The 14,584-nt window shown below is 42.5% G+C and overlaps 1 protein-coding gene across 1 annotated transcript in view; it reads left to right on the top strand.

Annotated features, from left to right (window-relative positions):
* The first annotated feature begins 639 nt into the window (after positions 1 to 639).
* The window catches only part of ST6GAL2 (ST6 beta-galactoside alpha-2,6-sialyltransferase 2), a 28,151-nt gene continuing 14,206 nt past the window's right edge, over positions 640 to 14,584 (top strand). Inside the window, exons 1-4 of the mRNA XM_086619657.1 lie at positions 640 to 1,600; positions 5,903 to 6,000; positions 9,108 to 9,209; positions 10,323 to 10,497. Of these exons, the coding sequence (XP_086475783.1) occupies positions 655 to 1,600; positions 5,903 to 6,000; positions 9,108 to 9,209; positions 10,323 to 10,497 (1,321 nt within the window). The 5' untranslated portion in view covers positions 640 to 654. The remainder of the gene's footprint in view (positions 1,601 to 5,902; positions 6,001 to 9,107; positions 9,210 to 10,322; positions 10,498 to 14,584) is intronic.

Here is a 14,584-nt window from a genome sequence, read left to right as displayed (position 1 = left end):
CACTGATGCTGTGCCAGTTCCTACCAGCGGAGGAAAAGAAAAGACTTTCCTCGCACCTGCCGACGTGATGCTCTCCCCTGCTTCCCCTTGATGATAACCACGGAGTACCAGCCTTTCAGGGCTGTGGGCAGAGGAGGGCTGAGCAGCTGAGAGTTTGTGCTCCCTGCCTGGTCCCTTTGGGGACAGGCTTGCTCATAGTCCCACCACGTGAGGACTTTCAGTGGCACGAGAGAAGACGGCTGATACCGTCCCCGCTGTGCGTACAGCCAGGCGTGGGTTTTGCTTTTGCTCTCCTAATGCTACGGTCAATATAGCAGAAGCAGGCAGGCACATCATCTCCCTGAAGGCAGGATCCAGTGTTACTGTAGAAACTGGCCACCAGCTTCTTTTGTAGCTCGCAGCTGTCACTGTGTGGTTACAGCCAAACTGTGTCACTCCTACAGTGTCTGCAGGCCCTGGAGTTTGTTTCTGCTTCTGAGTCCTCCGTGCTACAGCTTGAAGATTAATTCTGCACCTTCTATCAAAGCGTGTTAAGATATTTCTGATTTGTATCTGTTTTTAGAGCCATTCTTGATTAATATTTGATGTTCTTTCCAGGTTTCATTTTCCTTCATCAGTACTTCAAGGTGCAGAGGAGGTGGTAAAGGCATTGCCATGAAACCTAACTTGAAGCAATGGAAACAACTCATGCTGTTTGGAATCTTTGCATGGGGTCTACTTTTTGTGGTGGTATTCATCTATTTTACAGATAGCAACGCTGCTGAACCAGTTCCCAGTTCCTTTTCTTACATTGAAACTAAGAGGCTTCTGCCCCTTCAGGGCAAGCAGAGAGTCATCATGGGAGCCATACATGATCCATCATTGTCTGAAACCATTGATGGGAATGAGGTACTTCTTAATGAAGATCTCTTAGGTACATTTAAATCGGGGACTGGAAGTATTAAGAAATGGACTGCTTTGGAAGATGCCTTTAGAAATGAAGATGAATTTTTTCCATCCCAGATAGGACGAAAATCAAAAAGTGCTTTCTACCAAGTGAATGATGATTATTTATTTGCTGCTGGTCAGCCTCGGCCACACAGCCACCTTCAAGAGATAGCAAAATTCATCTCAGCTGATGAGGATAATCCAAAAATAAATATTTTACGGAACAACTGGAGCCATCAGAGAAGAACGAGGAGAAGGAGCACAAAGCACAGGAGAAGCCAGATGCTTGATGAATCTGATGACTGGGATGGGCTATATTCCACAATGTCGAAATCTTTTCTTTACAAGCTTTGGAAAGGGGATGTCTCTTCCAAGATGCTAAACCCTCGACTGCAGAAGGCGATGAAAGATTATTTGAGCACCAATAAGCACGGGGTGCGGTTCAAGGGGAAGCGAAACTCCAAGTTGACAGGAGACCAGCTATTCTGCGAGCTAAAAGAAAGGGTGAATGTGAAAACAATAGATGGCAAGGAGGCTCCCTTCTCCACTCTTGGATGGGAAAAGCACGTTCCCCAGATTCCACTGGGCAAATTGTATACACATGGCTTTGGGAGCTGTGCCGTCGTTATGTCTGCTGGTGCAATACTGAACTCCTCTCTAGGGGATGAAATAGGTGGGTGAAATGCATCTATTCATGTGCATATATACGTACATGTATGTATTTGTGTTTGTCTTTCAAAAAAGGTTCATTCTTCTCAGGCATAGGTCTGTAATAAAGTCTGGTTGTTCTCTCTCACCAATGTTACATGAGTGTGAGCTTATGGACTTCAGTGAAGCTGTTCCCTTTCAGGACTGTATAACCAAAAGGGAAATCAGGCCTGAAATCATGATTTGATTTAAAGAAAACAGTGATGCCTTCTTATCTTATTATGGCTTGTAATATAAAGGAGACACTGGTTTCATCAGATCTGCCATATTTGACATTTTTCTGCAGCGTGTGTTTATTTCTTCAGCAGATTAGAGCCACGTTCAGGTTTTATTCTGCAAAGCTGCGTTGTGTCTGTCTATTTTGTGGTGGCTCATAGAGAAAGTGCTTGTGGTGTTGCTATCCCAGACTGAACTTTGTCTCCATGCCAAGAAATAGACAATCCTCTTAATCTCCTGCATGTTTAGAGTTCACAGACATACAGAATTCAGACCCTTGAGCAGCCTCATGCGCTGGGATCAAGTCCCCTGACCTCTTTTCCAGGAGTGAATTTAAATGAGTTCAAGGATCTCCTTCCATTGATTTTTCCATTGCTGCACTGAGTCAGCGAGGTTACAGGTGCTGAGATGTCCACGTCACACAGAATTTCCCACTTCAAGGTGGGAGTTTTGTGGTACCTGTTCAGAAAAAGATTGTGGAGCCATAAAACTAATCCAGGTCACTTTTATCTTTTCTTTTCAAAAATGGACGCTGCTACTTGTGTTAATGTCTCAGTAGTTCTTCATTGTAGTAGTACATGTGCAGTATGCTAAGAGCTGTGAAAGAAGGATGAAATGTATGTCTCGAACTTGCTTCTGGAGCAAGAAGAGTTATCTCCTTCAGCTCTCTATAAAAACCTTTTGATGTGCATTCATTAATCCTCCCATCTTCCAGGACTTCATGTCCCAATACCTGCTTCATTGCACTGTATCGTCTCTTTGACACAGATGGGTTTCTTTTAAATCTCTGGGCTATGTTAGACATGCTGTCATTATCAAACTACTCTAATAGGCTTCTAGCACAGCACGGTTGCCTGGCTGGCCTGCAGCTAAAATCACACCAGTTTCACAGGAAGCCCTACTGATTTAGAAATCTTTGGGGTGAAAAAGCTTAACAGTTTCTCCCTTGTCCAGTATGTTATCCTTGACTGAAACAAAATCTTCTGTCATTGTTCCTCAGGATACTCAGTTTACACCAGCATGGATTAGTGCTGTACTGCAGAATCTGTAGCGCATCATGAGATATTTACGTATTACCGCATGCATCATGACATATTTGCAAACTCATCTGCAGCCTAGGTGTGGACTTTGGTGCTTGACATGATACCTGGGGCCCGTATGCTCCTGGTTGTACCCGTTCTCTTGGAAGCGCTCTGGGTACAGAAAGCTTATGCCATTCTCTGCAGAAAAGCTTTTGATTTAATTGGGAAATTGTCATCTGATCCCACCTAAAGGGAGGAGATACTGTTTGTTAAGGCCTACACTGAAGTTTCAGATCTCCTATCTGTTTTACAAGAAAGTGTGTGGGGCAACAGGAGTCACAGAAAATTTTTTCCAAACGTCTTCCAGGCCATGGGCAGGTATTTGCGACTGAGCAGAGAATTTGGCCCGGAACTGTGGAGGGGCCAACTGACTGCTTACAGCCATCCCAGAAGGGCCTGGTGCAAATCTATGAGTCTTAGTGGTCAGGGCAGCTCCTTGGAAGTGCTAATATGCTGGAGATGTCGTGTCAGCGTTTCTCTTTTAAAAGGGAAAACAGAAGCTCCAGCATCTGTTTGTATTATTATTCTCATGGGGAAGAAATTACATTTCCCCAGCAGAGTCCAGATAGGATGTGTTACAGCTGAGCTCTTGGCCGTGCCTTTCCACCTCCCCCTTAGTCCTTGAAAAAGTGAGAAGAGTCTCACCATGAAGAGAAAGATCAGACTGGGCAAGATGCTCTTTTTCCCTGTGCATGCACAGCTGTAGGAGAAGACTGTCCTCTCCTAGAGCTTGCACCGAGGCTTCTGACTTTAGGTTGAAAATGCCAGCAAACCTGCCAGTTTGGAGGCACCATGAGTGGGTGGATGGTGCTGCTCTATGGAGTCTGCCTGGCACCCACGGCTCCCGTGTGAGAGCTCCATACATACAACTCATGAGTTTGGGTTTTTGGGCCATGGGCTTTATAGCCTTGGTTGACGAAGTTGCTACAGGCAAAAGGTTTTTACTATTTATCCTCCTGAAAGAAAAAAAAGGGGTAAGCAAGCAGCAGCAGAGGACTTGTCTCTTCATGGGCCTTTAGCTCCCTCTTCTGTGCTCCTTTTAGAAACGCAGGCAGAAATGTTAATTTGTGTTCTGCCTTTTGCCCTCCTCCCTCGGATTGTTTTCGAATGAAACTAGGTATGGAAATACCGTGCAAGTACAGCAAACATTCCTGTCGTGGTCATTCTATTTAATGGGAAACCTAATTATTTTGACATCATCAAGAAGAGATCTGCAATCAAACCCCAAACTTTTTGTTTGTTTGTTTGTTATCTTTGAAATAGTTATCTTCAAATACTTAATAAGATTAAAATCAGTTGATGTAAAACCAGCTGTTTTCAGTGTTAGGCTGTGTCCTGATTATATATTTTATGGTGTTTACTCTTGATATAAAGAACTAGCACAAATAATGTTGGAGATGCAGCACACTGTCTCTCAAGTTATGAACCATACAATTCCCATTTCCCGACTCGATTCCCAGTTCTCAGTCAACAGATCGTCAGAAAGTTGTCAAATGCAGGTCCAAATGTATGTTCTTAAATTCGTAAGCAAATTTCAACTATAAAGTTTTTCTTTTCCTTCTCCAAAAATATGGAGTACCTACAGCTTCTATTGACTTCATATCGTCTAGCTCCTACGCAATCAACATGCTTATGTTTAGGCAGCTGAAGGCTAGGTGTTGAGGTTAGGGTTGTCCCTGCATACGGATGTAGAAGAAGCCTCCACTGCTTCTTAGCTTCTGAGGAGTTGGACTTGGTGGACATCTGGCAAAAATCTCTCTTTTCAGACACAACATGTTCAAGCAAGTATGGCTGAGATTGGACTGCTGGCTTCAGGTCACACAACATTTCTTGTCTGGAGTACAAGAAGTGGGGAGTAAAGATGTGAAAGGATGGAAGATCTCAGTTCGATAGGATCAGGCCTGAATTCTAATGAAGCATATTGGTTATCTTCAGAAACTTCTGCCTCCTCCATTTTTGAGCTACAGTCAACCACTTTTTAAGTGACGAGAGATTAACAACTGTATAAACTACCTGCGGGTTAAGGCATTACGTGCCCATTTTGGCTTGAATCATATTCTCTGCTTCCATCGACAGAAGGGATAAATAGACCAAACGGGGCTATTGACAGGGATAGTGTGTTTCTGGACAATGGATATAATTTCTTACTCTCCCTCGCACCTTTTGGGCTTTGAAATCTCCTTAAAAGAAGCGCTAGGAGGGTGATTATCTTTTATCCAGCCGAGACTTGCACATAGTGTCTACTCTTGACCCATACTTGACCTTTAGCTGCTTTCTGTTCTGCATGACTCCGAGGTCAACAGCTCAGGGGGAACCTTTGACAGTTCAGCTCTGTTAGATCTTTGCTACCAAGGGATCCATGGGTTTCTGTGTGTGAGCAGGTTTGTGGGCTGACTTCCCTATAGAGACTCTTTAAGACTTGTATTGACCTTGAAAATAAGTACCTGGTAGGATTAACAGGCTTGAGTTAGTTTGAGTTTTTCAGGTGTTATAAAATACCATGAAGCACAAGCTTATAGTTAAGTGTTGTTATTCATTCAAACGTGCAATTAGATATCCTTGCAATTAACATGCTTTTGCATGGAATAAGTCTTTGTAAATTTTGCAATAGAAGTAGCAAGCAACTGTGTGTACTGGGTGTACTAATAACCCTCCCACACTAGATTTATCCAATTACGGGAAATGTTTAAGTATTGCAAGCTAAATTAACAGATCATTCTGAACTTTTTTCCAGTGGATTTTGATACTGTTAATAACATATGGTGGATGCAAGAGGATTTTTGTTTGTGCATAGTGGAATGTTTATCATGCTTAGAATATCAAGATTAGGAGAAATGTGTAAATTTTATGTTAGTTTAGATAATTTGGTTTATTTTACTGTTCTATACTACTAAGAAAAATAAAAATGACCTTTAGGAAGCCAGTGCAGCCACAACAGAAAAATAAAAATGATCCATTTATGCTTCTAGATTCTCATGATGCCGTTCTGAGGTTTAATTCTGCTCCAACACGTGGCTATGAAAAAGATGTTGGGAATAAAACAACCATGCGGATCATTAACTCTCAGGTAAGTTCTTCCTTTTGTGAATTCAAGTCAATGTCACTTCTGTACAATGTGACATTAAATTAATAACTTCTGAGAAACCGTTGGGCAATCTGGGAAACAGCTAGTGATTTAACAGTCATGATGTAGAGCAGGTAAATGTTCTCCCTTACAGGGATGTTCACGCTGCTGTCAGTGTAGAGTGATTGCAGTAGTTACTTGATATCCTTGTTTCAAAGGTTTGGTGTGTAAAGTTTCTCATGTGTCCTACATCCGTAAAAGCTCTGCAGGGCGTCAGAGCCATCAGTGCAGAAGACCTTCACCGCACTGCCTCCGGGATCTTCACAAAGCGCAGGCTGTGAGGATCCCAAAGCTCCTTTCTTATATTCTCTAGTTCCCCAATTATTTCCTCACTGGAAGGCGAAAGAAATGGGAACTGAATTGTCTTAATACATAACTTTAGGCAAGTCATCATTCTTTAAAAAATCGGAATGACCTAGTAAAAAACTTTAATGTACGCTGGAGATTGCATTTAAGGTGAGTTTGTTCATCTGAGTGGAAACAGAAAATAGGATTTTCTGCATATGGGTGTCAACAAATAATTGTGCATTGAGTTACAGTGACACCTTATGGTGGAGAGTAGTTTTTCAGTTTTGAAAAAACTATTGCCTGAACTCTGGTCTTGGGCAAACCAAGCCTCTTTCCTATTTATGAAGTGCAGTCAAAAAGCAACAACAGAATTACTGTGATGTTTTATGACATATTGAAATGGTCAGTTTAGTTAGTCAACACCAGTAGTATGGTTGGCCATGTTGCATGCTCTAAACATACTGATTCTTGCTGAATGAGAGCAAAATTTTCATTTACTGTTATTCTTAATGAATTCATTGTCTCTTCTTGTTCTTTGAGTGACTGCCCATGCAAAGTCCATCCTTGGTGGGTGTGTTCTCTTTGTGTAGAAGGTCATGTTTGAAACCACAGAGGACTGATCACTGTCATTCACTTCACACTAGTTTTGTAGCTATTTGTGACTACGTCTTTGAAATGAGCTGGGTCAAATATGCCTCCTTTCTTTTGCTAAGGGGAAGAAAGCAGAACCAGCCTTCTCCTGAAATCAGTGTATCAGAGAACATTGATCTTAATGTAATTTATTTTACTTTTTTTTTTTTTCTTCCTTTTCTTTGACTATTCTTTGTTTTACTGTTAGCCAAAATGTTCTGGTGCTGACCATGGCAGAACTCTTGTGCTGGGCAAGGAGGAGAGCTTAGAAAGTTTATTTAGTTGACTAGTCATAGTAGGCTTCCTGTAGAAGAAGAGAGAAATGCCTCCAGGGAGTGATTTGAGCTTTGTTAGCTCCCCAGTGAATTCACAGAGACTAAATGGCTAAATCAGCTGCTCTCCACTGCTTATGGCAGGCTGGAGTCCTCCTGGATCCCAGAGCTGCTGCAGAATGATCCCTCCGGGATGGTAATGGAGGGTCCTGCAGTATTCTCTGCTGTGCTGTGCATTGCTCGCTCTCCACAAGGCCGCTTAAGAAAACACAGGACATGGCTAAAGTTCAGGGCAGGTCAGTTCACACAGCTGTTGAATACAAGTGTTTGTTTGTATTTCCACCACCTTTCTGCTCCTTCATGAGGTCAGAAGCCACCTGTGAAACTCTGGCCGCCTGCTGAGAAACTGGCCTTCCCCTCTCCAGAAGCGAATCTGCACAGGCCACTTGATAAAAAGTTGCTTTTCCTATCAGTGCTGAAGATGAGTTATCTGTACAGGTTTCCTGACCCTCCTTCCCTCCTCACTGTTGGAAAATCCTGCATTCACTTGATTAAAAGGCCCTCTTCTTCCCTCATGTTCTCCACTGTGAAAGCCCAAAGGATGTGAAGGAAGCCAGTGCAGCCACAACAGATATTGTTATTCGAGAAGAAACTCAACTCATACATATGAATGCAGACTCGCTAAGAGCGAAATTTGTGTGGACAACACCTCCAAAGGACTCTTGCTTACTGAAAGGCAAGTAAGAGCTCCTTTGTGTGATAACTGTAGAACTGAGCTTTTAAAAGCTTGACCTTTTGGTCTGTTTACTCTGTACTCTCAAAAAAACGAGTTTACGTTCTCAGGCAAAAACTGCTCTGAGAAATGGAGTTGAGGATGCTGATGGCAGCATGACTAATTCTGTTCTTGTTATAGAAGGCTGATAGAAAGTCATTAAGCTCAAAGTTTATGGTAGGAAGAATATTGCTATGGCAACAATATTATTTTTCTGAAGAAAAATATGCATAATCAAATATGGCTCATTGGATCCTAAAGGGAAATGAAAATTAGTATGAATTTATTTGTCTGGAATGTTTAACAGCTGGAGCCAAATTCACACTGTTTCAACTAATGCTGAAATCATTCAGCTAAATCCCGCCTGAGATTGGATGCACTAGGGATCAAATAGTTCTGGTTAGGCACAGAGGGTCTGGGAAGGGGTAAGCCCACAGAATTGAAAAGGAAGCTTCCAGTGGGGCGGGAGAATCAGGCAGAGTACCAGGAGAGGCGTGAGGGAGTTATATGAGAGCAGTAGATAAGAGCAATATAGGAGTTACTTCAAAAATAGCCCTATCACGTGCCCGTTCCTGGAATTCTTTTTTGGGTACACCAGCTTTTACAGTCATGATCTAATTTGCCTTTTTGGAGTTACTTGAAATGAGACTGTCGTGCTGTTGAAATACGAAAGCTACCAAAATGGGGGGTGGTATGTGGGTAAGACATTATCCTTGGTGGCTGTAGCCTTTCAAAGAAGGCTGCTCTGTGTCCAAGGAAAGGATCTTGTGGACAGTCTGAAATACCGTAGCTTTCGTTTTTAAGTTCCAGAAAACACAGTAGCGTTGATATACAATTATGCAGCATGTCAAGTGGTCCCATCACATCTCTCACAGATGGAGTGTAATTCAGCATACTGCTACTTCAAACTGTCATGAGTGCTGTTTACGGCTAAGCTCCTTTTTAATATATTTTTTTAACAAAAGAAGTTGCTTAAAATCAACCAGAATTAAAGCAGAACAAACAGCAGCATGAGGAGGACTGTTCGTTTTAGAGAAGGATTTTGCTTGCTTTTAATGCTGTGCAATTCTCTGCATCTGTGTTTGCAGATTCTCACCAACCCAAACCATCACTTTGTCGACAGCTCCTTGTACAAAGATGTTATCTTAGTAGCCTGGGATCCTGCCCCCTACTCTGCAAATCTAAACGTGGTAAGATGTCTACTTGGACCTTTCTTTCCAATCAGTCTGAAAGCACTGGGGAAAATGAATGTATTTAGTACTGCAGTCTCCTGGTTCTCACTTTTCACAATGGACCCCAAAGTCTGTCTTTATCTAAGGAGTGAGAAACACTATTTCTGCAAGAATTGATCAAAATGGGTTTACTGGTCAAATGCTTTTTAGTAGCCAGCACTTGTACTGGAATGGACTGCTCTGAGATGCTAGGATAGATGGTTGATGTTTTTTTTATAAAATATTGCTATTGTCACATAACAGTCAGTTTTCTGTGTGTTGGCCAAGGAGGGAACGTTGCCAGATTCAGAAAGAGGTTTTATCAGGAAAGGTGAAGAATTGCATCCATTTTTTTGCACCTTCCCCTCTGCCTTCCCAGACGAAATACAACACCCTAATGAAAAATCTCTCTTGGCGCCTTCTCCATCTCTCAGGCCTCCTCCCCACCAGCCTTCCCTTTGTGTCCTCTCCCCCACAGCCATCTGTGCCCCACTGTACGCCCCCGTGCTGAGAGCAGCAGACGTCCATCTGGTTGTCACTGGGGGAGTCTCTGCTTTGGCTGGTGCTGCAGCTCCAGTGGACCAGTTGATCTGATGGTTCTTGGCAAGGGGAGCTGGGAGCTGAGCAGGCTGCAAGTAGAAAGTAAACCTTCATCTGCTGAACTCCCTTAGCAACAGATGCCAGAGGCTGCCTGTCGCCTACGCGGGCTGCTGTCAGCCTGCTTCACATGCTGCTGCTGCTGCCAGTAGGGACAGGGACACTTTCAGAGGAAGGTTCACTTCCTCACCTGGGTCTTGTGTCAAGGCTCTTTGAACCTCTTGCTTAACATGGGCCTGTGAGTAGGAGATGAGGTTGGCTCATCCTGCTGCAGTGAATTGCTTATTGGGAGTCTCTGTATGAAGAAAGGAAGTGGAATAGCCCAGAGCGAGGACTGGCTTTCTAGGAGAAGAATCCACCAGTGCAGGCTGCTTTGCTACCTTTGCTTTTGTCCCGACGAACCCAAATGAAACTAGTTCACATTATTTTGCACATAGTGTTTGAAACACATTGGATACCGTAAGATTATAAAACTCCTTACTTTTTTCCTCCCAGTGGTATAAGAAGCCAGACTACAATCTGTTCACTCCCTACGTACAGCATCGCAGGAAGAATCCACACCAGCCGTTTTACATTCTCCATCCCAAGTTTATATGGCAGCTCTGGGACATCATTCAGGAGAACACTAAAGAGAAGATACAGCCCAACCCTCCTTCTTCAGGTTTTATTGGTAGGTGTATCAAAGAGGGGCTTGGTAGACATGTTAGATTACCAAAAAAAATATTAAAAATTGTAAATGGGTACATTGCATGAGGATTAAGTCCATATACATGTACTGTTTGTTCTTGGTGCTCTATACAGAAACAATGACTAGCTGAAATACACAGTATGAAAACTATGAAATAGTTGGGTGAATTTAACGTTCTGCTTTCTTGGCCTTCACATCCATAGTATGCATACCAGATTTATAAAATATATATACATGTGTAAGAAGTATGTATTATCCCATATTAATTTATCTGTTGAGAACCTACTCGATTCTCAAGTTCTTTGCTGGGATCATAGAGCAGAGATACTTCAGGGAAGTGAAAGCATATGGCAGATCACACAAAGAGGATGACATCACTGATGCAGTCTGACAGGCCAAGCTGTATTCCCTACACAGATCAAGAAATGTGATTTTCCCATGCCCTGTCACGGTGTCTGGTGCTCAGTCTGAAAGTGCCAAAGCATCTCCCTTCTTCTAATACTTGAAGGAATAGAGTTTCACTGTATTTTTTGGTTCTTCCTTAGTATTTCTTGGGGGATAATTTGGCACTGTGCCCACAGTTCATACAACATAACAACTTATCTGATGCATAGCAGGTCCTGATTGTGAATGTCTAAAGCATGCAAGTAGTCAGACTAGCAAGGCTGAGTCAGGGTCTTTCTTGCTTGTGCTTCTGGAGACACAGAGGGCAATAGAGCTCCAGATACCGTCTTCCACTTCGTAAACTTCATCCTTTCCTCCTTGACATTGTGGTATTGGTCTATGTATTTGCTGCAGGCAGAAAATGCTCTTATTGTTCTTTCCATCTGAATCTGAAAGTGAAGGTACCTGAGACTGTATCTGTCATGGGAAGACCAGTTCTGAGCACTTATCTTGGGCCGTGTATACAGTAGTGGCATCCCATGCTATTGCGGAGCCCACCAAAGGCCTTAGGGGAGTGCTGAGGCTCTTGGAGGGCTGACATAAAGGTGTCTGGGAGATGCCCGTCTATGACCTGAGTGGGTTGTGCTTACCCTGGAGCGTGAGTGGAAAGGAGAGGAGACCTTATGTGTTGGAGGAAGATGGCTTGGCCGTTGGTTACTTCTTGAAGTGAAATTTTTGGAACCTGCTTGTAAGAGAAGTCTGCTCATGTGGAATGATCTCACCAGCAGCATTCACATTTTGCAAAAGCATTTGTTGGAGTAATGAAGTTGTTGTTAAATATAGGTTAACAGCTGCTGATCATAAGAACAGTGAAGAGGACCATTGTGCTGTCAATCTGCTCTTCCACCACATATAAGAAACACTTCAGAAGCTTTCTTTGAAGAAGCGAAGTTAATTCCACTATAAGAATAGAATAGTAATCTTCAACCCCAAAGCTAAATGTTCCTGACAAAAAAATATCCTTCAAGCAGAGAATGCTTTGAAAATACCAATCATTAAACAAGGAAAAACATTAACAAGAAAAGCTGTACAGATAAATATACTCTGTGTGTACAGATGCAAATTCAGCTGCTTCACCTCTATTGGGAATTTTATTTTATATTGTTCTTTCCCCAAGGAGATGCTTAGACATTTTGGTAATGCTATTATTAGCTTTAAGAGAACAAGGCAGTAAGACAAGCTTATTAGAAGTCATATCCACCTTGTTTGATAACTAGCTATTGTTCTTATAGATGCGTTTTAAATATTTTAATAGGGAGAGGCTTCCTATTTTAGTAACCTTATTGAATGGATGTCTATGCATTGCATGTGTAACGTAATATAAACTAGGACACAGGACAGAAACAGCACCTTTGTGTTGTCAAAAGTGGACATAAAGGGCAAGATAAAGCATAAAAAATATAATACAGCTTGGCAGAAATCTGGAAAGTCATGTTAGTCTTCAGATCAGGTATCTCTCAACCACTTGTGCGGCAAATATGCAGTTGGAACCGAAGCTGGCAGACAGAGCTGAGTGCACCTGTATGAGAGGTGTATCCTGAATGTTGAGCTGATCCTTATAAAATCTATAAAGTTATTTCCTATAAAATCAATAGAAAGAATGGGTAAATGATGACCATCGTAAAGTAGGAGTGTCTTAATTTCAAGAAGATGTGGAAAAATAGTTTATTAAATGGCCACACTGCTAATGCCATTGTGCTCAAACCAGCTATATGAAGGAAGATACACTGTTGCTGAATAGAGGGTATGAATTTTCACAGGCAGAGGGACCTGCAGCCCTGAATCTAAGCTCTTTATAGCATGGACCATAGTGATTCTTATCACTTTATTAGAATACCTTATTGTAAGTCTGTGTGCAATGCTCTGCAATTAGAATGAATACAGACTCTGCGCAAGGATCTAGTTTGTCCATATTTACACGGGCAGAAAGTCAGGCAGCCCTCTGTGAGCTGCGGTTACTTGTGGAGGAAGAGCAGCAGTTCCTCATATCGCTGTTGCTGCCAGTAAGGAAAAAGTGAAAAAAAAAATGGTTCTGGATCAAGTGAAGCACTTTTGTTTCAATCTTTTCAACCCTCTGTAGCCCCAGTTTATAAAATGGGACAAACGTGTACCTTAAAACATGGAAACATCAGACTATTTCCTTTCAGGAGTGTCAGGAATGTTTTAGGGTGGTCTTAGGCTGTGTCTTCAGTAATTACATTTTTCACCTGACAAGGGTATCTATTTCTGCCGCTTAGTGCTATTTATAAGAAGTGGAGTTTTCCCAAAGGGAGGATGCTTGGCGGAATGTGTCCTCACAGTGTTTTGCAGCAGTGAGTCACCATCCTTCAGCAGGGATTGATGCCAGGGGAATCTTTTAACATTGTTAATAGCTGTATTAATGTACTTAAGTCACAATATTATTAAGTCTTCTGGAAAATGGGCCAGTGGGTCATTTGTGGGGAAGCAGTAGTCTCTTGCATGCTGTGACTTTAAGGGAATGAGAGCGTGAGAAGAGATAGGATCTTTTCTCCCTGGTTTCTCCACCACATGGGAGCTAGGGAGAACATTTTTTGTGCTTCCTTTGGGGTATGAGACACCCTGTCTCAGCATAACTCCCTCCTGGAGCCACTGGTTCCCCAAAATCTTACGTACATTAGCTCTGTGATGGCATGTTGCTGAGGAGAGGCAATAGCCCTGCAATAGCTGGTGGTTGGGGTGAGGGAAGCATAGCCCATGTCCCAGCTGTAGAGGAGGAGAGGATGGAGAGAGAAGCGTGGCACAGAGCAGGATTGGTTGTGCTCTAGAGTTTACGTACAAAATAAGGCACAAGTCTGGAATGCTTTGGTAATACCACATTTTGTGTACATTCACTTACTGTTTTAAGCCTTTTAAATATGTCACTGCTTCCAGCCACTTCTGAAATGATAACATACAACACACACACACACATGCTACAGACATCTGAAACCAGGTGAGATGAGTAATAGCCAACACAGATGAGCTTCCTACACAGATCAGCTTCGTCCAATAACAGTTTCTCCGCTCCTCTCCGTCTGGCTCTAACCTGTAGATGTTCATGTCTTCAGTTTTCTCCTAAACAGGGTGTCAGCTCATGGCAGCCCATCCGTGGCCCAGCTCGTTGCCAGTGTCAGGCTGCACCTTAACAGTGCTACGCGCAGACCCACATCTGACCACAGTCAAATGCGCCACTAGATTTGTTACTACTTGAACATTGTTTTCTGTCCAACCTGGTGATAGGTGTAAATTCAGGACATCAGTGAAAGTAGGCTGAACTCATTGCCTGTCAAATCGCATCCCGTTTGTTAGGTGTTACATCTGGGGGAATACCATGTCTAGGAAGGATTAATTTGGCACAAACAAGTCACCCTTTAGTGTAGTATTTTCTAGCTCAAAGGCTATGAATAATGACCAAGAAAACACAGAGACTGTTTTTTTGTGGGTAAAGGTTCACCAGGGTAAAACAAACCTTTTATTTTAATCTGGGAGTCTTTTTTGGGTTGTTTTCTGAAACACTGAAGCAGACTTTCCCTGGCTTGTGACTGCCTTATGTGGCATGTCATAGCTTAGCTAATGTCACTCCTCATTATAAATTATTTACTCTTTTGTCTCTCTAATCTAATCC

Source organism: Tauraco erythrolophus, chromosome 1, assembly GCF_009769465.1.
Source record: "Tauraco erythrolophus isolate bTauEry1 chromosome 1, bTauEry1.pri, whole genome shotgun sequence".
Taxonomy (NCBI): Eukaryota; Metazoa; Chordata; class Aves; order Musophagiformes; family Musophagidae; genus Tauraco; species Tauraco erythrolophus.
Note: the sequence above shows the minus strand (reverse complement) of the source record. Positions and strands in the feature narration are given on the sequence as shown.